Source organism: Podarcis erhardii, assembly GCF_964252035.2.
Source record: "Podarcis erhardii genome assembly, chromosome: 5".
NCBI lineage: Eukaryota > Metazoa > Chordata > Lepidosauria > Squamata > Lacertidae > Podarcis > Podarcis erhardii.
Genome location: NC_138509.1, coordinates 14853821 through 14877624, shown reverse-complemented (window position 1 = coordinate 14877624; position 23804 = coordinate 14853821). Strand labels below are relative to the sequence as shown.

Genomic DNA, 23804 nt, shown 5'->3' with positions numbered 1-23804 from the left:
CCATACAGTGGTGCCTCGCAAGAGGAAATTAATCCGTTCTGTGAGGCTCTTCGTATAGCGGTTTTTTCGTCTTGCGAAGCAAACCCATTGACCGCTTAGCGGATTAGCACTATTAGCGGTTTAGCGGCTTTTAGCGATCAGCTGTTAAGCGGCTTATCAGCGGATCAGCTGATAAGCGGATTAACGGCTTAGGAAAAGGGGGGGAAAAGGGGAAAAAACCCGCAGGAACTCGCAAGACATTTTCGTCTTGCGAAGCAAGCCCATAAGGAAATTCATTTTGCGAAGCGCCTCCAAAACGGAAAACCCTTTCGTCTAGCAGGTTTTCCGTCTTGCGAGGCGTTCGTCTTGCGGGGCACCACTGTATAATGAAGCCCCGTTCTAATCTGCATAGGGAAAACACTGTTAGAACACACTGTGAGGTTCTAGAAACTGCAAGTACTACGGTATTGTGTTATTTACGTCCCCCCCCCCAATGATTCAAACATAAGTTTCATATACATTACTTGATGCACAGAGATTTCAGAAGGCAACAATTTAAAAAAAACCAATCACAAGCAAGCATCGATTACCTTCATATAGCGTGATCTTTGAGACTGGAACATATCAATGACAGACCGTACTCTCTTCGAAAAGGGATTGTCCAAAACTGGCAGCATGCACTGCAACACAGAGTTAAAACATCTCACAGATGATCAAGAACCACTTCAAAACATCCATTTGCACATGGGCCAGCGGAGTTATTTACTAGTCACAAATATGTCATAATCAGTAGAGGTACTAAACAGCTAGCTTGGATCTCCTCAAAACTAGCAAGAAGGAACATTCCCAGTTCAGCACACACATACATACACAAAATGATGAATGCATCACAAAAACCACCCTGACCCACATGTAAATGAGCTACCCAACCTTGCTGAAACTCTTTTTCACAGCAGTGCTCACTCTTACCCATGATTTGGGAAGTGCCACAGCTCAGTGGCAAAGCATCTGCACTACACGTAGAAGCTCCCAAATTTAACCCCTGGCATCTCAAGGTAGGGCTGGGAATGCCCCGTCTGAATCCTGGAGAACTACAACTAAACAATACATGGACCAATGGTTTAGGTATGGAATTGTAAGTAACTGATCTGTTCTATCTATTGTGTTAAGGAGTCAGAAGACAAATCAGAGAGTTGGGACCCTTACACAGGGCTGGTCCCATTATTCAGAATCTTGCCAGATCTTTTGAGGGAAATCCTGCAAGCAGAAAGTTAGGCAGCACCTTAAGAATGAGGAGAAATCTTCTTGTTGCCCAGCATGACCCCACTTACCATATTGCTGCTGATTTGGCCAAAAGATGCCACTCCAAAGAGGTTCTGGATCAGCCCTTGCTGAACATTTGCTCCTACCCACAAAAAGATGTTCAGCCCATTTTCTAGCAGATATATGTCACCCTTGGAAAGCCGCTCTTCAGAGTTTCTGATTGCTGGTGGTAAGGAGTCACTGTTGGGATCTATCTTGGTCTGTAGATATAGAACTGGAGTCACTTGCAAGTTCACAACAATACTATACAGGATCAACGGTTTTGCAAATGCCCACTGAATCACACAGACTGGGACAGAACGTGGCAATCGTTGCAAAACTCTCGGAATTCCATCTTTTGTTTAAAAAGACATGTTCAGGAGGAGGGCTGTAATTCAGCAGTACAGTACATGCTTTGCAAGCAAATGGGCACAGATTCTCAACCCCCAACCTCTCCAAGTTGGGCTAGAAAAGACTTCTGTCTGAAATCTTGGACAGCTGCTGTCTGTGACTGGACCAAGCCGATTTGCTTCATGTATTAGGTTTACATCCCACCCCATTACATGGGACCTTGGGGGCAAGTCACAACCGTTTCAAACACAGTAACAACAAAACTGACCACACTTCACAAAATATATCAGTTAGAATGGCAATGTAACTCAGTGCACAACGAGCTCCCATGCGCATAATGGCTCACTCAGAAAGCGTGGTGGAAGAGGTGAACCACATGCATCTACAACAGAATGAGGAAGAAATAAAGATCTACACTGGGAACAAGGGAATCAAACCAACCTTACACACCGGTTGAATCAAAAGTTGTCACAGGAGGAAAAGGGGCCTGATTTGAATCACGCTAAGCAGTTGCAGAGCTCAGGAGAACCAGCCTATGCCATTTCCTCCCTAGGGTTAGGAGGAGACCAGCAGTGCCTAGGGAAATCCCCAGAGTGGCTGGGGAAACCCAGCCAGATGGGCAGGGTATAAATAATAAAACTGTTGTTGTTGTTGGCGGCCAAGAGGCCACTACAGAGGCTGCATGGCTGCTGAGGCAGCAGATCTGACCTCCAGAGAATGTGCCGCAGCTGTTGCTGCCACTGTGACTTTGCCAATGTGGCGGTGGAATTGGCAGCAGCAGAGGCAATGCATTCCTTGGAGCCCAGATCTTCTGCCCCTGACAATCCTGCTGCCCATGACAGTCGCCTCATGGGTGGGAAAGAATATTCCATAGCTGGGGTGCTATTGCTGAGAAGTTCTCTGGTGAGCCACGGATCTCCTAATCTCATGCAACAATGGCACTGCCAGAACAGCCTTCCCAGCTAACCTCAAACCTGGCCAAAATGATATGGGGAAGAGGTGCTGCCCCTTCAGACACCTGCCCTTTACATTTACATTAGTAACCTTTACATTGGCAGACCTGGTTGAGAATACGACCCAATTTCCCTGTTTCAAGGGGATGCAAACAGGGCTCAGCAATTCTTGGCTGGTGTAGGTACACAACCAAAAGTTGTGGTCTCCAGGATGCTGACCTTCCCCTTATCAGTGGACTTGCACTGCCTTCCTTACATCCTGCTGCAGTTCCAGGTTTACAGCTGGAAAGTGTGGCAGAGCGATATTGTGTGGTATCACACAGGAATCACGGCTCCTTGTTCAGACACTTGTGCCCAATTTCCCAAGACTACTAACAGGCTGAGCTCAAGGGTAGCACTGTGCATGGAGTCTCCTGGTACTCTTGCAGTACCAGGGAGAACAATACTTTTTATTTCCTTATGTTGCAGGCAGCATGTCTTGACATAAACACAGCTGTATGTGTCAGAGCTCCAACAGAAGAAATGTTCCAATTTTCTAAGTTACAAGTACTCTCAACTTAGACAAAACAGCCTCATCCAAACATCTTAATTCCCCCTTATTCCATGAGTTGTATGTTTAAGCAATTACAAGTCTTCTATGTGCAGAAGTGCTTACCAGTGGCAGGAGTCTGGGGTAAAAGAAAACATTTGTATCTGCCACATCCATGGAGGTGATTAGCTGACGGATGTAGGATCGGTCATCAGTGGTGACTTCTGCCCCAGGCTGAAGCACATCACTTTTCAAAACACAGTTCAGATACACAGGGAGCAGTTTCATGCATTCAGGAAGAATCAGCTGAAAGTGGTAAGAGACGAAATTAGAGAAATTCACTTGTTAGGGAAAGGGGTGGCCGAGAGAAAGAGAACTTACGAGCATTATAACTGTAAAAATTGAAGAGAATCATTGCTAACATTGGCATAGATGCAAAACAAGCATGTCCAAAGTCCTAATTCGGCCTGCCGGTCAGTTTAATCCTGGGGTAAAATCCTAAAAAAAAAAAGCTCAACAACTTCAATCCTTAAAAAAAAAACCACTCAACTAATATGGTTGGCCCTTATGGCCCTTCACTTCATCAAATTTGGCCCTCTTTGAAAAAAGTTTGGACACCACTGATGTAAAAGAAACAAAAACGTCAGTCTTTAACAAAGATCGGGGTAACTACTTTAGGAGATTCTTTAATTTCTACTGCTGTATTTCAGACCCAAACTGCAAGCTATCGTAAATATCAGAAGAGACCTGAAAACAACTTCCTTGAACACTGCTTAGTACATACTGCATATTCTGTAGCATGTAGCTTGCTTATAGGCAGGGGCCTTTGAAGTAAACTGCCGTAAAAGCAATTGCTTCTACAACCACTTGCAGCTCAAGATCTGGATTGTGTATATTGATCGGAGCTAGTGAATAGATTTGTCCCTGTGTTGGGGCTTACATGGCCTTTCAGGTTCTTTTCACCTGCAATACTATGGTGAAATATCTTCACTATCACAGTGCTATAGTTAGATTAACGTTATTGCAAGACAATAACTCAGGTTCATTTCTCGGTTTCATAAAGTTCATGAAATGCAGGAAGGCTGGAGCCACTACCCTATTTCACAAAGCAACTATCTGGAATGCAGTTCTAAGGAGCGAGCCAGAAGGTTCCTTTCCATGTTAGCATAATTATTAGACAGACCACTTCCGGCTGCTCTCCCAGCCTCCCAATTCAGGATTAGTACCCCACAACCAAGAAGTTACCTGTCCGGCAGAAGAAGGGCTAGCACAGTTTTTCCGGTAGCATGCCAGTATCTGCGCACACTGATTGATCAGCGTATCTCTCACTGTCTTGACTGGATTGTTCAGAACTCCACGATATGCTTTAAGAAAAGAACAACATCTTGCTTAGAAAGTCCTATGCAAGCTGATGTAAAAAAAGATTTAAATAAGTCGCCTGGAAAACCACCAACAAGGTATCTTGCTCTGCTGTGGTAATATGAGGCTGCTTTGGACTGAGTCAGTCCATGGCTTCACCTAGTTAAGTGCTGTCCACTGGCTGGAAGTGTCTCCCCAAAGCCTAAGACAGACCCTTTCCCAGCTCTGCTATCAAGAGATCTTTTAACTGGTGGTGTCAGGGACTGGACCTGGGATCTACTGCATGCAAATTACATGCTTCCCCACTGTAGATCATCGTGTTAGAGAAATGGGAGGGGGGGGGAATAATCTTAATTGCTTTGTCTTGATAAAGAGAGATCAATTGTTACTAAACACACTTTCACCACGGACATCAGTAATTTTAGCACTTATTGCTTAGCAGTTCTATTATTATTATTTTATTTATTTACACCCCACCTTTCCCCCCTGATAGGACTTAAGGTGGCTTACAGATAAAAAAATTAGCCTCCCCTGAGAACATAAAGAAGGGACTGCTGGATCAGACCAATGGTCCAGCATCTTGTTCTATGGGAAGCCCACAAGCAGGACTCAAGTACAAGAACATTTTCTCCTCTTGTGCTTTCCAGCAACTGGAAATCAGAAGCATACTTCTGGGCACACGTATATTAATTTCTATACCCCAGAATCTGTTTATAATAACTTGTATAGTAAGGTAGCCAACCTGCACATTTTAAATGGAGCATTCTTAAACAGGAAAATTAACTTTATAGATATGATGACATTTTAAAAGATGAAGGTCTTCCTGCAAAAGATGTTTCTCCCTGTCCAAATATGAAAGATATGGATGATAGTGGGAGCCATGCATTTTGTGTTTCTCGGATCAGGCTTTTTTACTTGATATCTGATTACTTCATTAAGCCCTCTTGCTTTCAATAAAAATTATGGCCGATACATTCCATGTGTTTATTTTGGCAGCCTCTCTTAAAGGCAAGTCCATGGTTTCAGGCCACACAATGATGTAATGTGGTGCTAAATCACATGCATGCTGGCAAACTGAGGGGATAAATTTGTCATAGGCTGAAATAGCTGGGAGAAAACATAAGCAAGGTTTTTTCCTATCATTAGCCATGGTCTTAAGACACTGAGAACAGGCTTAGTCAAAGCAGGTTAGTCTATTGCCAAGTCCTGGTTAGGATGCTCTTATATGTAGATCTACCACCCACTGTGCAAACTGTCTTTCACTACATAAAAAAATTGTCCAGTAGCACCTTAGAGACCAACTAAGTTTGTTCTCGATATAAGCTTTCGTGTGCATGCACACTTCTTCAGATACACTGAAACAGAAGTCAGCAGACCCTTATATATAGTTGGAGGGTGGGGTGGGGTTTCTCTCAGGAGGGTAGTAGGAGATGGGTGATTGACTCAATGAGTATGGTAAACCTGCTGATGACTGTTAACAAGGGCAATTAGTCCTACAGGAAAAAGCAAGGGATAGTATGCAGATGATTAGCATATGTATTAAGACAGGGATCCAATATCTCTATTAAGACCAGGCCTCTCCATAGTTTTCATAACTGGTCTTATTGGATTCCTTGCTTTTTCCAGTGTATCTGAAGAAGAATATTTTGACTTTGTCTTTAACTACATTCGCTTGGAAGGCAGCACACACCCATTTACATTAAACTATATTCACAGTACAAGAATAATGTTCCCTCCCAAAGCTTCTTGTAAATAGTTGTCTTCTCCAGGAAACTGTTACAGGTCAACCCCTTACCAAATTTGGCCAAGAAGTTGATAAGTGTGTCCGTCTCACAGTTCCTATAAAGATCAGCCAGCTGAGTGCAGCAGTTCAAGGAGAGGTTGTGAATACGCAGTCGCCTCTGTCCTGCACAGCTTGTATACAATATAGCACACTACATGAGAGAGATTACAAGCAAAACCGTTAGCATGCGGAAGAAAGTTCAGTACCACTACGTGGGCTTCCAACAAATCTGACACAACTGCCGTATTTAAATGGCTGAAGGCCTAAACAGCACTGAATAAAAGGTAAAGGGACCCCTGACCATGAGGTCCATTCGTGACCGACTCTGGGGTTGCGGTGCTCATCTCACTTTATTGGCCGAGGGACCGGCATTTGTCCGCAGACAGCTTCCGGGTCATGTGGCCAGCATGACTAAGCCGCTTCTGGCGAACCAGAGCAGCGCACAGAAACGCTGTTTACCTTCCCGCCAGAGCGGTATCTACCGTATTTTTCCCTCTATAACACGCAGATTTTTTCTCGTAAAAAGTAAGGGGAAATGTCTATGCGTGTTATTAAGCGAATGTGTGGTCCCTGGAGCCGACTGGCCCGGGTGCATCACACATTTTCTTCGAGGGTCGTCTTTGTTGCGGTCAGCAGAAGCCAGGGAAGTGCTTGCTAGGAGGTTTGGCCACTCTGATCGCTTGATTTTGTGTGCAGCGCGACGGTGTGTTTGCTAGTGTGTGTGCTTTGTGAGTGTGTGGTTGCCTGTGTGTTTGTTCGCTAGCGTGGGTGCTTGGAGGGAGTGAGAGAGTGACTGACTGCTGCATCTTCTCCTGCAATTTGCCTTTTAAAAAATTGGAAGCAGCGGGGCAGTAAAAACCACATCCGAAAGCCCCATTTTTCCCTTCTAAGGCTGCAGCTCGGCTTTGGGAGCCCTGAACCCCTGCCTTGTTCTTGAGGGATCTTTGAGGTTTTCCCTTTAGCTTTAACCCAGCCCCCTTATTTTACCAGTTTATCTTCATTCTTGGTGTGGTAAACTGATTGCAGGCAGCCTCACGTGCGTTTGAGCCTCCCGAGACAGAAAGCTGTTGCTTTCCTGCATTCTGCCTCAGGGTCTTACTGCCCACCCTCTTCTGTTTCGTTACTGTGTTTGCTCAAACGGAACAAAGAGCAGAGAAAACCCCTCCCCTCCAGGCAAGCAGAGGGGAAAGCAGAGCGTCCTTTCTTCTAATTCCTCTCTGTGCTGTGCTGCGGTGCTGCTGCTGCTGCGTCTAGGGACTCACAGGCAACATGCAGGTGGGGGAGAGAGCTGGCTGGCTTGGGAGAGTGGGTGGGTGGGGGAACTTTTGCCTTCCTTTCCTCCCTCCGGTAAAACCCCTCTCCTGCATTCTTAGCCAGCTGCTTCTCCGCACACCCCTCTCGGCGCTCCTTGTCCCTTCTATGTTTTTCCTTCCCTCCCCACTTAAAACGTGGTTACAAAGCACGGATCATAGAATAGAATCATAGAATTGGAAGAGACCACAAGGGCCATCGAGTCCAACCCCCTGCCAAGCGGGAAACACCATCAGAGCACTCCTGACATATGGTTGTCAAGCCTCTGCTTAAAGACCTCCAAAGAAGGAGACTCCACCACACTCCTTGGCAGCAAATTCCACTGTCGAACAGCTCTTACTGTCAGGAAGTTCTTCCTAATGTTTAGGTGGAATCTTCTTTCTTGTAGTTTGGATCCATTGCTCCGTGTCCGCTTCTCTGGAGCAGCAGAAAACAACCTTTCTCCCTCCTCTATGTGACATCCTTTTATATATTTGAACATGGCTATCATATCACCCCTTAACCTCCTCTTCTCCAGGCTAAACATGCCCAGCTCCCTTAGCCGTTCCTCATAATAATAATAATAATAATAATAAATTTTATTTATATCCCGCCCTCCCCAGCCGAAGCCGGGCTCAGGGCGGCTAACAACAATCAACAATCAAACAATCAAATATTCACACATTCTAAAAATATTACATTATAAAAATCGATTAAAATCAAATTAATGGCAACTAATTAAGCAAGATTCTAAGCAGGTTGCCAGAGGAGGGAGTCAGGCTGCGCCCTGACCAAAGGCCTGGTGGAACATCTCTGTCTTGCAGGCCCTGCGGAAGGATGTCAGGTCCCGCAGGGCCCTAGTCTCTTGTGACAGAGCGTTCCACCAGATTGGAGCCGCAGCCGAGAAGGCCCTGGCTCTAGTTGAGGCCAGCCTAACCTCTCTGAGGCCTGGGACCTTGAGGATGTTATTATTTGCAGACCGTAGGTTTCTCTGTGGGGCATACCAGGAGAGGCGGTCCCGTAGGTACGAGGGTCCTAGGCCGTATAAGGCATTGTTTCCAGGCCTTTGACCATTTTGGTTGCCCTCCTCATGGATCCTCAGGATCTTTGCATTGGGTCACCCCAAATTCACCATCAGATCACATAGCAATGATCTGATGCAAAAACAGGGCTGCAATGGTGCAAAAACGTGGTAACAAAGCACGGATCCACATGGATCCTCAGGATCTTTGCATTGGGTCACCCCAAATTCACCATCAGATCACATAGCATGTCCATGGCTACAGCCTGCACCTCAAAAAACACGCACCCACTGTTGCCTGGGGCTGCAATGGTGCAAAAACGTGGTAACAAAGCATGGATCAACATGGATCCTCAGGATCTTTGCATAGGGTCACCACAAATTCAACATCAGATCACATAGCATATCCATGGCTACAGCCTGCACCAAAAGAATCACGCACCCACTGTTGCCTGGGGCTGCAATGGTGCAAAAATGTGGTTACAAAGCACAGATCCACATGGATTCTCAGGATTTTTGCATTGGGCTACCCCAAACTCACCGTCAAATCACATGTCTGTGGCCACAGCATGAAGCACAAAAATGATACATCCACTGTTTCATTCAGAATTTTTTCCCTTGTTTTCCTACTCTAAAAACTATGTGCGTGTTATGGTCAGGTGCGTGTTATCGAGCGAAAAATACGGTATTTATCTACTTGCACTTTAACGTGCTTTTGAACTGCTAGGTTGGCAGGAGCTGGGACCGAGCAACGGGAGCTCACCCCGTCGCGGGGATTCGACCCGCCGACCTTCTGATCAGCAAGTCCTAGGTTCTGTGGTTTAACCCACAGCACCACCTGTGTCCCTACAGCACTGAAGATTCTGGGGCTAAACAAGAATTGGAATAAGGGAGGGAAAACACATTTCGAAGGAATGACCCATTATCGCCCATCTCGCCTGCATCACCTGAAGAAGTGCTCCACTTTCTTCACTAAGCTTATCATCATGTTTGAACTCCACGGTGATTGTTTTGTCACAGTCTAGGCCGGCTAATTCCACATCTGTGGTGTTGCTCATGTAAAAAGCTCCAAAGAAATCTGTTGCACGAATACCTGGGAGGCAAGAGAACACGTGGTAAGAAATCCTTTAGAGTCCATCATTCCAGAAAGCTACCACTGGGGAAAAGGGATTGATCCTGGCAGTATAGGGCATCCTAACTTTCACAGGTTCAAGCGCTAGACCCCTGCACACTCCTAAAATACAGACAGCATCTTCATAAGTACGTACCAGTGCTTGTGCGGACCCTCATCACAGCATCGAAGCCCACTTCTTTCTGAACATCTCTGCGCAAATCATTCAAGAAGCGTTCCTGATCCGTTTCCACCTAGCGTACACAGGCAGACAGTAGGTGTCACACAATAAGTATAGAGGTGCCCCAGGGAGATTAAAAGTGCTACTAGCCTTCAGTCCTAGGATCATCTTGCTAGACTCTCTCCAGGAACAAACCCTATCCCATTAAATTAACACACAAAATATGCAAGAACACCTGCAGTTTTAAAGAAACCCATTATCTGTAAGCTATACAACGATCCACTGGCTCCCCAGTTCATTTCTGGGCTCAATTTAAAGTGCTGGTTTTAACTTTAAAAGCCCTTAGGACCAGGTTACATGAAAAATGGTCTTCTGTCATGCATATATACCTAAACCTGAAGCTTCTCTTAAGAGGTGCTGTTTTGTGCCTGTTGCTGCCCTCCCCACAAAAATGAGGCAAGGTGGGTGGCTACTATAGAGAGAGAACTGGTGTCGGCAATCCAGTCATGGGAGAGGCCTTCCGGAGAGGCTCACCTGGTGCCATCTTTATGGCATTTTGGCACAACGTGAAGGCTGCTTGTTTCAAACAAACTAAAAATTCTGGGCCGTCATTCTGTAAGCTATGCTTTATTTTGTACTATTAAGGTAGAAATTAAACCCATATTCAGTGTATGCTGATTGGAGGAATTCACCTGAAAGCCAAGACACTCTTCTGAAAGAGTATCACTGCAAGAAACCATTGCTCTTTCTGTACGTTTTTCATCTATCCATGACAAAATGTCAATTGTACATTTCATCATGTACAAATGATAAGTCAAATTGGACTACTGAGCCAACAGGTTTCAGAGAAATCATGAAGCAGGGCAGCGTCATTACTAAGAAACAAGAAGAGAACTGTTCTTCATGTAACTGGTAAAGGCTTGTAGACGCCTAAAAACCCCAAACTGGTCCAATGAAAAAGTTAATCTAGCTTTTTATCTTCTCTCCTCTGAGATCAGCAGGGCAACTACTGTCTACTTAAACCATCTATATGGAGCAGGCACCAAATCAAAGATAGATCATACCTGGAAAAATGTGTACTTATAAAGGGAGCCACCTGTTTGATGAGGAACAACCCCCAAGGTAGCTACATCCAAATACTGATTTGGGAAAAGGAAGAGATCCACACAGCAGCCTTGTGCTACACATTCCTTGGCTAAGTTGTTATAGAAGTTTGTCTGAGGCTGAAAGAGAGTCTAGGGAGGCAAAGGGGGGAAAAGAGCAGAGAGACAGACAAGAGATAAGATTAATAATTGACAATTTCTGATGCAGCAGGTTTACGGTCTGCTCTCTATTCCTGATCATGTGACAAAAAAGAAGAAGCAAAATGTCTAGATGTGATGTCTAGCAGTACATCTGGAACATTAAAACGTTCTACCTTCAATGATGACAATGTTGGAACACTCCACACAAGGCCAGCTTTGCAAGACCCTTGATGAATTTTTCAACCAGTTTTTAGCAAAGTTTCTTAATGTAAAATATTTTTACAGCATGCTTTAAGCTAAAGATTTACAAAGTGATTTACAACTTAGCAAATATAATAAATCACAATTTTGAAACCTAAAAAAACCTACCACCCACAATTTAAGAGCACAAAATATCACTAAAATCAGAACTAGATAAACAAGTAACTCAAGTAACATGCAAAAGGAAGTAAGGTCCTCTCCTCTACAGAGTTTTTTGATCCAGCATCTCAGGTTTTCCAAGGCTTACACTCCAGTGATACCTCTGTTTTCGAATGTAATCCGTTCTGGAAGACCATTCAAGTTCCGAAACATTTAAAAACAGAAAACTGAAAATGGAAGCCTCAACACGGAAGTCGTGTGGCATGTTCGACTTCTGAGGGGCATTTGAAAACCGAAGCATTTACACCCAGGTTTACGGCATTCAAAAACCAAAATGTTTGTCAACGGAGACGTTCAAAAACCGAGATACCACTGTACTGCTATATTCTAATATAGCGGTCAGCACAAATTTACTGTGCCTCGGGCCAGTGTCTCCAGCGCTGATCACGCGGCGGGCCGGAGGGCGGGGGAGTGTGTGCCCATATGTGTACACAAACGCTATTTCTGGCCCACTTCCGGGTCAGAGGAGCACCGGAAATAGCTTGTGCGCATGTGCACAGGCCTCCTCCAACCCAGATGTGCACAGGAAATAACACTTGCGCATGCGCACAACCTATTTCCGGTGCTCCTCCGACCTGGAAGTGGGCAGCTGCGCAGCACAGCACCGGTAAGAGCGGGCAGCAGCGGTGGGGGTTGCTGCGGGCAAGATAAACGAGTCCCTTGGGCCTTATTCGGCCCACGGGCCTTAGTTTGGGGACCCCTGTTCTAATAACTGCAGGTTATTCTTTGTTGTATGACTAATTACTGTCGTTTCTAGGATGCTACAAGGGTAGAAAAGAGAAAAGTTTAGGTGGGGAACTACTGGAAAGAGCTTTTTAAAAAAGATAATCCTGCCTGGCATGTCCTTTAAGAAACAAGCTACAGAAACCATTTTAGAATAAAACAAAACACTTTGCAAATAGCTTTGTTCTGAACTAGCAAGCTCAGCTCCTCTGGTCAGAATGGGAACTAGCAGGTCTCTGCACGTCTTCCTGTTTAAAAAAAGGAAGGCTCTCTCAACAACTCTCTTTCCAAGTGCTGTTCAGAGTACCTCAAGAGGCAGAGTGAATATTCATAGTTAAATGTTAAATTTGGTTCTAAGAATTCTGCTAAAACGTTTTACATATATAGGATTCTTTTTTTTTTCTTGTCTGACTGCTGAAAAAAAAAGTGACAACACATGCTTTCATACCAACTATTGCCTCTCTTAGGAATCACCACATTTAAAAACAATCATTTCATTTTTTTGCTGCAAGTTACAGCAGGGGGGTTACAACCAATGAAGAGATCTATACAGCTTTCTGAACCGGTATGTCCCATAAATGTTGAAAATGACCACGTTGCTGAGAATTTCAGGTGATTTCCAGGAGAGAAAATAAGGCATGGTGTGTTTGTGTGAAATGTGCATCCTGTAAACAGGAAATTATAAAGGAAGAAAAGCAAGCAGAGGAGTTAACAAGGAAATATTTTTCCTTAAATGAACCCACTGGTGAAGAAAAGACAAATGCAACCCACAGAACACAAGTCCCGCTACCTTTTCTTTATCAGTGTTTATCAGTTTCTTGTCATCTCTGTTCTTCAGCTTCCCTGGGGCCTCCGCAATAGGCAGTGATGTATGAAATATAAAGAGCTTCCCAGCACACTCTGCTGCCTGCAAGTAAGCATACAAAAGCCATTAAGTAAGACGCAAATATAACTGAGGGACTCTGGGTTCAGCGACCCTGGGTCTGCCTTCAGCAACCATGTTCTCCAAACACACGTTGTTTTAAGATACTGAGTGCTGTCTGCTATAAAAAGCAATTCGGCTCCCCTACAAGTAGAACTAAGGCCTAAAATACTTTACATGGCCTGTCATCCAAGATAGTGTTCTATGCAGTCTCCTTACTCTCAATATGCTGCAATATGTATTCACATAAAGACTACTATTATTTCATCTTGGAGCCCCAGACGTTTGGCAAGGGAACAAAGAAACTAGAGCAAATGCTAGTAGCCACAAGCTCATTACTTCTGCCCATTACTGAAGCCCACCATAGCTGCCCAGAAACCTGACTGCTGCCCCTGAAAGCAGAAGACCGAAGTTTTTCAATTACAAAATTTGGAAGGGAATAGTGGCCATATGAATGGGGGCGGGGGGGGGGCACACTTGGCAGCCCTCAGCTTTAACAACCAGATACAAATATACGGCTTGTACGCTTGTCAGATTAACTTAGTGGGTTTGCCAAAACTTCAGTATACCATTCAAACAGCTTTGAAGTCTGAGACTACAAGAAGCAGCTTTCAAAAGGGAAAACATAGCACCAGGTTTCTGACTGCCCATCTACAGTTCCTATAAATGCGCTCTCAGATCATTTAACTCCTTGAAAAAGAAAAGCACCCACCAAGAACCCTGTGGAAGCTCAAATACAAACAGATGTATTATGTTATAGGTTTTTGCGGACAAGAGCTCACTGTGATGCATGAAGTGTTGGCAGATTTTTGTATGTGCTTGCAAAATGGGTATGGGGGATGTAGACATCGGGACCAAAAGGCCATGAAGATGCACAGTGCTGTGAAATCGTTCTTATCTTTGGAGACACACAATCCACAAAAGCTTATTGAGAAGTCTCATGAGTGTGTTTGCTACAACTGGTAATGAACAATTTTTAAAAAGTTCACTAGAAATGTATGGTAAGTGTGCAGTGATAGATCAAATTCTTGCTTTCAACGCATTCCTGAAACCCAACTCCGTCTCCACTTTGCAAGATCCTCTGTGCTCATGGAACAGAATACCTCTTTGCTTTCCCCCATTTTCCCAGTTAGACTATCCTGTAAGTTACAAGGCAAGCTGTAGTTAAAAAGCCACTTCTAATTGTAAATTAGTTACATTTCCATAAATGCTTCATACATTTATGACCTCCTCTCAACACTTCAGCAGCTTTACGAAGTGCTGGGAAAGAGGTTCCAATACTACAATACAAAACAAAGAGATGTTAGAAGTCAGTTTAGAATGCTGAACAAACCTTCAAGGCCTCCATGCCAGCCTGAATTACTGGGGCAAACACAGTTTCTGTTTCTCTTGTATCAGCAAACATTTCTGGTATCTGATCCAGCAAGCTGCAAATCAAGGAAGTGCAAGTCAAGAGACATGTAAAATTCACTAGGTCAATTCCAGTCAGTGGAAACTGATACTTTGCAGATTAAAGATATGACATGTTTGTTTGGCCATTTTAACAGCTTCTGGGAAAAGGTGCTTGCTTCCTTTCCGTTCATACGGAACAGCAGGTTTTGGGTCATGTACTCATCTTCTTTTTCCAATTGCCTGACCTTTTTTCAGGGGAGGCTCCTTTTACGGGCAAAGTGGGACAAAGCCCTGCCAAGATTCTGAACCCCCTCCCCAAAGCCAAGGCCCTGTCACACAACAAAACACCAAGGCTGAGAGGAGAGGGAATTCCAGAGAACAAGTGTGACAGTAGGGACCCATTCTGAACCAAGATGCCAAGCACTTGTACAATTGTACTGTCGTCTGGACAGCCCAGGACTTCCAAACACACTACTCAGGCTTGTGCTCTGGAAAGGTCACTTTTGGTGAAGCAAACACAGCAAACTGCTTAGATGTTCACTATTTATTTGCAAGGCAGAGGAGGAGGACCTCACAGGGAGCCACTGCCATAGTGACCTCCTGGACTCCACCCAGGAGCCCCACCTAGGTGCCACCAAATCCACTGTGCTTTTTCTATATCTCTAAAGGAAGGCAGTGCAAGCTCTCACAACAGAGGGTAAACCAGCCCACCACAAGAGATGCTCCCTTTCTCTACCCCATCCTCAAAAAACCACAATTATTTTTATGGGTTTCGGTACTTAATACATCATTTTCTTTAAGCTTATGAACGGGCAAAAGAACCTTAGAAATATGTGTTCCACGATAGCTACTGTATGTAACAGGACATACAAACCATTTATTGATCTGTACCAGCTCCTACTTACCTAGTGAAAACTGTGCGGGATTCATTAACATTCACCAGGAAACCATCGAGCAGAGGGACAAACATATCGGCTACATCTGACACAACCATCATTTGTGGCTGCCCCAGGGAGCTCTTCACATTATAGAAGTGCAGAACTTTGTTGTAGGTGACAAAGCCCACACGGATGGCTGATTCCTCCATGTTTCCTTCTCTGTTTTTTTCCAAAAAGGAAAAAATGGGGAGAATAAAAGGGGGAGAATAAATTAAGTACACTTTGAAAACACACATGCAAAGTAAAGCAGCGTAAGCTCAAATAATAGTGGCACCATATGATTCTGCTCCAGATTCTACAAGCAGCATTCAACTGAAAACTCCTAACAGATAAAGAAAATAAACAAATAAATAAAACAAACCATACAATTGTCAAATGCTCCCACACTGTGAGTATTTTATTGAGAGGCGAATCGCTAAACATTTTCTAAATAAATAAATGGGCAATGCAGTTATGGTTCCACACAATGAGAATGTCTTGGGAAGCTTGCATTCCACATTCATCCTACTCACTCCTTTATAATAGAATCTCATCTGTAGGGTTACCTGGGCAAGTAGTCCAGGAGCGTCTTCAACTCTTCACAGATCAGCCTTACCAAGCCACTTCTTATTGCATTGTATGATACATCAATCATGAAAATATAAGCAGGGGGGTTGGGATACTTGTTATTCTGACAAGAGAAGAAGAAAACACCATCACTAAGCATTTATTATTAACATGTATTTCGCACATTGAACACAAAAACTGTATACAGTTCAATCTGCAACTAGTTCCACTTCCATTTTCCACTGTTGCCTTGATAACTATGCTTCTTATGCCAGTGATGGGGAAAAAAAATCACATCATGATCCTTAGCATCACCACACTAGAACGAAGTGGGTAATTATAAAGAACCTGGTAGGATGTATGTCCTGAGTGAGAATTCCCAAACATATATTACACATTCAGAGAGCAACGTTGCTTTCCCAGTGGTTTTTCTACAGATTTAAACCCTCTTCCCTTGAGAACTCAAAGGAAGAGAATGACCAATGCACCAGTAAAAGAAAAACATGTGAGAGCATTCCTCAGCTGATGCCCTGGACAGGATTTCCTAAGCTTATTAAATGCATGCAAAGAGTTTAAGAGCCTAGAGTCCAGCTCTTAGGTAAGCAAACAACTACAGTGGTACCTCGGGTTACATAGGCTTCAGGTTACAGACTCCGCTAACCCAGAAATCGTGCTTCAGGTTAAGAACTTTGCTTCAGGATGAGAACAGAAATCGTGCTCCAGCGGCGCAGCAGCAGCAGGAGGCCCCATTAGCTAAAGTGGTGCTTCAGGTTAAGAACAGACCTCCGGAACGAATTAAGTACTTAACCTGAGGTACCACTGTACTTTGTGTACTTTGCCTTCTAGTTTCAAAAATCTGACAGTGGTAACCTGGTGCAGTGCTGGTTTGTATTATGTTATTTGGGTCATCATCAAGAAAATACTTTTTTCTCCCTTGGAAGAATTAAGGACTTCAAGAACAAACCCATAAAAGTCTATTGTTCCTACCTTGAGCAATGGGGCAAAAGTGACGTTTACTTAACACAACACTGTGCTTACAAGTCATCGTACCTTGCAGTAGTCAACAGTTGCCAAGAACTCATAGGAGCCCAATGATAACTCAGGTCTGTCATAGTAGTCCACCCGCCTGCCCGTGTGATCCAAGTGCTGGAAGTACTGAGATGGCACTAAGGAAAGGGGAAGGGGAGAAGAAAAGAGAAAGAGAGAGAAGCTCAAATACATGCACTTTCCTAGATGGGTAAATGAAGTTTACCGTGGTAAGGAAGGGCACTTCAGGTACCAAACCAGGAAGATTTTGACAGACACTTGGGAAAACGCCACCAGTAAGAAAGAAACCGCAACTATCAAAGGCCTCCTGGGTCCAGTTTATTGCGATTTGGCCAGCTATGGACCAATTTCACGCATGACATTTCCTATTTTTGTCATTTACCCGGACCGCTTTAAATAATGGAGCAGTTCCATGTTAATGAATATTGCAGTCAGCCAATTATGCAGGGATTCTCATGAAGCTGAAGCTGGTATTCCCTGATTCTTACACTTCTTATGTGTATACTCACAAGCCAAGTCTTAGTATAGGCACAGCATGGAAAGAAGAGTCTGCTACAACCAGTGTTACCTAATCAGGTCTGCAGGTATACTAAAACTGAAGAATGCTGTACATATACACAGGTTTGATGCACAGACTTGCTCCTAAGTTTAGGAATATTTAAAGCAAGAAAAATTGCTCAAGAATCTAGTGGCATATCTCTTCAGCTAGAGCATTTTAATTGATTTGCCCAGAATTTTACTATTACCATTAAAACAGGGATTTGTTATACCGTTAGATAACAGTCTTTGCACTTTTTTGCAGCCGAAATAGAACCATCTCCCTCCCCACCCTCTATAACAGCTTAATTGAAAACTCTTACCCTCAGTGACACAACTACAGAAGCAGCATTGAAATCTTCTTCCACCTTCAATGAATTGCATAAAAGGGCACATGTAGGCTTTACACCGATTGCATCGGATAGGGCCTGATTCTCCATGGTCTACCAAATAAGGAGGAGCCTGAAAAAAAAGGGGGGGAAAGACATTGGTGCTATTTAAAGTAGCTTCCCTTTTCCTCAACAGGTGATATCTGGGAGCATGCCTTCTGCCATTTTGCTCTAGCATTCATGTCAGCAAAGCAACTTGCCTTTTCCTACATCTGTCCTGTAATATAAGATCAGCTGTGTAAGACTATACCAAGTGGCAAATCCCTTATCTTTTCTTATCATGCTCTCCGTCCCAAGAAAAGAAAACCCATTCTCCAGTATAACTTTTAGCTAAAAGCTTACAAGCTCCTTGCTTGAAACAACTTATGTTTGATTAAGAGCATCTTGCTCTTAAGAGGTAAGAAATATGGACCCATTTTTATTCATAATAGAGAACCAGAATCCATACTTGTATTTATAAAAATATGTGGTGTGCTGCCATTGCAGAGGCTATAAATGAAGTCCTTAAGGCAGCAAATACCCCTTTTCAAGGCCTCCAAAAGCGTCCTTGCACTAAGGAGCAAACATCTCTAAAGGACAGGTGCAACATTTCAACCATTCTGAAAGTTGGGTTTTGCTAGTCTCACTTTAACACCCCTTCTCCTGGATACTTCTGAACATTAACTGATTCAGTGTCTTATTTCCCCTAACAGGTGGGGGACACAGCTGCCAGACAAGTCCCTGGACACTGGAAGCAACACCTGCCAATTTAAAAAAAAGTATTGCATAGCTAGGCTCTGCATGAAGCTATCCAAAAGCTTTCGGGTGGCCGCCGCAAAACTTTCCCCTCCCTCAATAAGCATCGGCTTCTAAAAACCAGTTTATCAGCCTGAGATAGGAGACTACTGAATTAGATTAATAGCTGTTTTTGAAAGTGAAACATCTGTCCAGCTTTCACTTCTCTACAGATAGTTTTTTTGGCTTAAGGGGTTTGAATGGCTGAAACAGGTTGTAGAAAAAATTGGGTTTCATTGTGCTGTCATGCTCTAATGCGACCTAAGGCAGGGATATGCAGCGAACAGTCTTGTTCAGCTTTTCATTCACTCCTATGGGATAAAGTAAAGCACTGGACTTCGGTAACAAAATCTGCAGCATTCCCCTATGACTTGGGGACAGTGGACAGTAAATATGGTGTCAGGTCTGGGGACACAGCTTCAATGACTCCACCAGGAGCCTTAAAATGCATTCCCAATTGTTCCTTGAAGAGCAGGACTTACATTCCGTGCCTTTTAAATTTTGCACCAAATCCAAACCCTGCTGAGATTGGTATTACTTGGAGCTCTTTACTTAGGAGTGGACCCAATCCCTGCCAAAAAGGGTGCATGAGATCAGTGCCAAGGCTCAGTGGCTTCAAGCTTGGATGCTAAGGATCTGGCCCACCAGGCTGAAAAGCTTCCCCACTCCGATCTAGATGTTAAAGAGGATGGCCAACACATTGGAACCTTGTGGAACATGACACAAATGTTTGAATTAAAGATTGCTAGTGCTTAGGTAATAAACACAAGCACAGAAAACTGCACGGCAAGTAATTTTGAACATCTACTTGAGCACTTTTATTTGGATAGATTCATTAACTAGCAGTGCTAACAGTATGAGTGGTGACAAAACAAACAGGTGCTACTGACAAATTTGCTATTTTATCTGAAGGGCCAGGGATATCAGTCTCACCTCTTCTGCAGGAAGTGCAGCCAACGGCTTTATGACTGCAGCAAGAGGAACTTGCGACTGCTTGGCCATATCTGAGGTGCATGGGATATTATAGGATGTACATCTTATGTAGCGGGGACTGGCATTACCTGAAAAACAGAGAAGAAGAAAATCAAAACTCTATCCGTACATCAACACCAAACAAATCACTTTATTTCAATGACTTGTATCCAAACTCTTCAATTTTTACACTCAAGGGGGACTAACAGTCACATATTGCTAGTCACCACCCACCTAACCTTGGGACACAGGGGAACCTGAAGAAGGACCTCTGAAGAATATACTGGCATGCAGGCAATTTCAAGTGGAAGAAGGGACTCCTGTATGTATGGACATTAGGGTTCACAGCCAGGATGGTGGTGACTAGCACTGATATATCTAGTTATATGAAATAGTAAGAGAAATACTCAGATTAATCTATGATTTGGATGTAACCCTATGAAATTGATTATTTCAATGAAAGCTCATGTCATAATAAGCTAATCAATTTTAGAAAAGCACCCATGTGCGACTAACACCAAAAGGTATTATGCAACTTCAGAAATTAAAACTTTCCTTGCAAGTCAAGCCCCCACTCCAACATGCTGTTTTTAATACTGTGGTTCTCAGGAACCTCTAGCTTTGTCTTATTTTTTTAACTTAGTATATTAATCACCTTTTATTTCATAATGGAACACACACCAGGTTCCCAGGAAGTCTCCCATCCTGGTACTGATAAAATCCAAGCCTACTTAGCTTTATGCATAGTTCCTGCATCAGGGGCCTGTTGTCTCTTTACAGCTCTGACACATTTATTTATTTATTTATTTATTTTAAAAAACCTGTTTACTGTGTTCATGTTCAGGTTGAGTTAGTTGTTCTGAACACAAACGGTATGAGCACCTTCAAGTATCACTTGAATCTATGTGATCACAGTCTCTGACAAAAGGCCATGTTGTTTTCCTTCTTTTTTCCGGCAATGACTGCTACTTATCTTTGACAGTAGCTCATGAGAGACTTTGTTGTCTTTACTGCAAAAGACTAGCACGGCTATATCTATGGAAAATCTTTGGCTAGATGAACATTTTACCTTGATCTTTGACCAAAAAATTGGTAGTGACAAGGGGTGGGACTTGCCCACGGACTCCAGTGATGAATGGCTCTGACCCACGATTATTCCTGTCATCTTCAATTACCTGGATCTAAAATGATAAGCAGAAAGTTAGTGGTACAGTGGACGCTGCGCAAAAACTGGTGATAATGCAACTTTCAAGTTTAGCGGTAGCCAAAGATTTGCAATCGATCACTAAATAACAACTACGTATGGTTTAGGAGTCTATCATTTTGCTTTTGCTGAGGATTTTGGGGATAAGTAAATAGTCAATTTGAAGATAATACAATTGGCATGTTAAACTCTACATTTCCAGATATTAAGTCCACTAATCTAAAAATCCCGGGCCCAAGGAAGTTCCTGCTCATTGTTCATCAGCAACTTTTGTTGCAAATTGCCTACGCAGCAGCGTCTGAGAATTTATCGCCCAAGAATTTTGGAAACATTTTGGCAGCACTGTAGTTTGTCATGTCCCAGTATGCTTGTTTTCAAAAGATGATTCAAGTTAAGATGATAAACAACAAGACAAAACCAATACAGTGGCAAATCTAAGAACTCGTAAGAGTTAAGCTTTAGTTTTCACCGAGATAACTTGCGTATGGGCTGTGCCACTTCTGAATGCAGGTGTGAGTGATATAATGAATTGATTCTCAAAACAAGACAAAATCCACCTAAAAGCTTCACATCAGGAAGAAGTCTAAGTTGGGTGCTAATTTACACTCAGCCACACTAATTCTTCCCTCCCACTTCTCATCTTACTATGGCCATTCTGGGCAATCTGGACGTACTAATCCCAATGTCTGGAAAGGAATTCCCACATCTGTCAAGCCACCACAGTCTTTGGCAAGCTGCTTCTCCAAAAATGCACCTCTGCAAAGCCCTTTCAGGTCCACTTATCAGGCACTTGTCCTCACTTTTTCCCAGATTGCAATCTCAGGTTACCATTCATACTACCCTGAGTTCAGTTCGAATCTAAGAACAATCGTGCCATTAAGCAATAGTTGGTTAACCACAGTAGTTGCTGGTCTGTAACCCAAGGAGCGGCCACAAGTTTTTAAAATCTGGATAATCCTGATTTCAGCCCTTCAACATAAAACAATAAGGCAAGTTAAAATGGTAATGCAAAATTATTTGAAACTACTTTCCACCTATTGGATTACAAATATGTACTTGTTCCTCCCAAAAAAGTTATAGAAAAGATGATATTCTCTGGCAATCCACCGCTGTATGGCTTTTAAGTACTAGGATGGAAATCTACTTCACCTTGCGAATGAGGACATTCAACCCTCCCTTTCCCTTCATGTCTTTATTCCTTTGCTAGTATGCCTCCTATGACAAGAGCACTAATAAATACCCTTGCACTTGGATCTGAAACACACCAATGAAGAGGCTGCATACAAAAGGTGAGTGACCATGCTGGGAAGATACTACAAACTAACTGAAGTTGTTAACACCACTGAGGAGATTCTAGTGTTGTGAACCAACTTCAGCCTGTTCAAGACACAACAACGCAGGGGCAATAGACAAGCCGCACTGACAAGTTTAATTGCAAACCAATTTGCAATTTGTCATTTTGTGATGGACTATCTTTCATTAATAAACCATATTCAATAAACTGCTGCCTAAGCAAGACATTACAGCAGAAAATTCAATGCATTTATCATCTCCATTTCCCCTTAAATATACACTCATGAACTTCTTGTATTAGGAGGGAAATTAGTTAAAATAATGACTTCTGAATCTCACAAAAAATTAAAACTTGAACCCTTTTTTAAATGTAACAGAATGACATAAATAAAATGAGTTTTAGGACTTCTGTCCAGGAATATTATACAGGTTATGCACAAATCCACTGGAAATTTCCTCTTAGTTCAGTGGGCCTTGTGAAAAAACACACCATTCATTTCAGAAGCGCAGGACTGAAAAAGAGTTCCAAGTGGATTATGCCAAATTCAGTGCTGAATTCATAATTATTCATAGTGCAAAACTGACAAATGTAATATTCAGAAGTATTTTGCTTATAAATTACTTATTTTCAAGAAGGAAATACCACTTCATTACCTTATAATGCCAAACTTCTATTGCCCCTTGATTTGTGGTGTGAAGAGGATTTCAAAGTTCATAATATTTTATTCTACTTATTGTAATGTTGTGAGCAGAAAGAGAGGGGTGAGATAAAGATGAAAGACTAACACCAGGGGGTAGTTAGCAAGAGTAAGATTATTTTGCAGACACAAACAAGCAGCCACCAACATGCAGACAATAGCAGACAGAGAGACACCGCACTTACTGGGCTAGGAATTGCATCTGGATCTATTCTGTGTCTGGGTTTCTGCTGAGGTGGCAGCTCATTGAGTTGCTTTTTTTTTTGTTTTGTTTTAAAAAAGAAAAAAGAAGTAAAATTGCCACAAAAAGGGAAAAAGAGAGAATAGTAAAACAAAACTAACAAGCAATGTTACTCCTATCTGTCCTGTTTCCATCACTGTTAGATATATGTATAATGGACAACAGTTCATGCAACAAGAGGTGAAACAACATTATTATCTTCAGTTCTACTTGTTATTTCCACATCTTGCTCCCTCATTGGAAATATACTTAAAATGAGCACTATTCTTGACCAAGCTGGCAGATCACATGCTTGCTCAGTTCTCCAAAGTTGAACTACAGGCTCAAAAACATGCAACTCCTCTTGAGATGTCAATTAAAGGAAGAGCACAGAAGGAAGCAAAGCTACTAACGTATCTCAAAGTTTTCACGCTGCAGGTTCAGTGTTACAGCAAAGGAGGCTGTAGCTTCATCCTTCACAAGTATAAGTTAGCACGATAGCATAAAGCTGGACATACAAAGAGCTACTCTGGAGAAATAGCTGTCACTGCCATTGCTTTAACCGCCTGTAGTTGTGGCCTTTGGAACAATGGCTTCACAAAACCCCACTGGAATTCAGAGGATAA

General features: G+C 43.0%; 1 protein-coding gene and 1 long non-coding RNA gene across 4 annotated transcripts in view; one reads left to right on the top strand and one right to left on the bottom strand.

Annotated features, from left to right (window-relative positions):
- The window catches only part of LOC309343157, a 103544-nt gene that overhangs the window by 23290 nt on the left and 56450 nt on the right, over positions 1–23804 (top strand). The gene's annotated exons all lie outside the window — the stretch shown is intronic.
- The window catches only part of SEC24C (SEC24 homolog C, COPII coat complex component), a 41848-nt gene that overhangs the window by 2413 nt on the left and 15631 nt on the right, over positions 1–23804 (bottom strand). For 2 of the 3 annotated variants that reach the window (XM_081864230.1, XM_081864232.1), the window contains 17 exons: positions 23144–23212; positions 20833–20944; positions 19725–19852; positions 17952–18090; positions 17095–17210; positions 16044–16168; positions 15466–15657; positions 14502–14595; positions 13037–13153; positions 10924–11094; positions 9836–9932; positions 9515–9660; positions 6269–6407; positions 4360–4478; positions 3241–3420; positions 1311–1502; positions 570–659 (listed from right to left, as the gene is read on the bottom strand). In XM_081864230.1, the coding sequence (XP_081720356.1) occupies positions 570–659; positions 1311–1502; positions 3241–3420; positions 4360–4478; positions 6269–6407; positions 9515–9660; positions 9836–9932; positions 10924–11094; positions 13037–13153; positions 14502–14595; positions 15466–15657; positions 16044–16168; positions 17095–17210; positions 17952–18090; positions 19725–19852; positions 20833–20944; positions 23144–23212 (2226 nt within the window). The remainder of the gene's footprint in view (positions 1–569; positions 660–1310; positions 1503–3240; positions 3421–4359; positions 4479–6268; positions 6408–9514; positions 9661–9835; positions 9933–10923; positions 11095–13036; positions 13154–14501; positions 14596–15465; positions 15658–16043; positions 16169–17094; positions 17211–17951; positions 18091–19724; positions 19853–20832; positions 20945–23143; positions 23213–23804) is intronic. The other variant, XM_081864231.1, reaches the window with a different exon arrangement.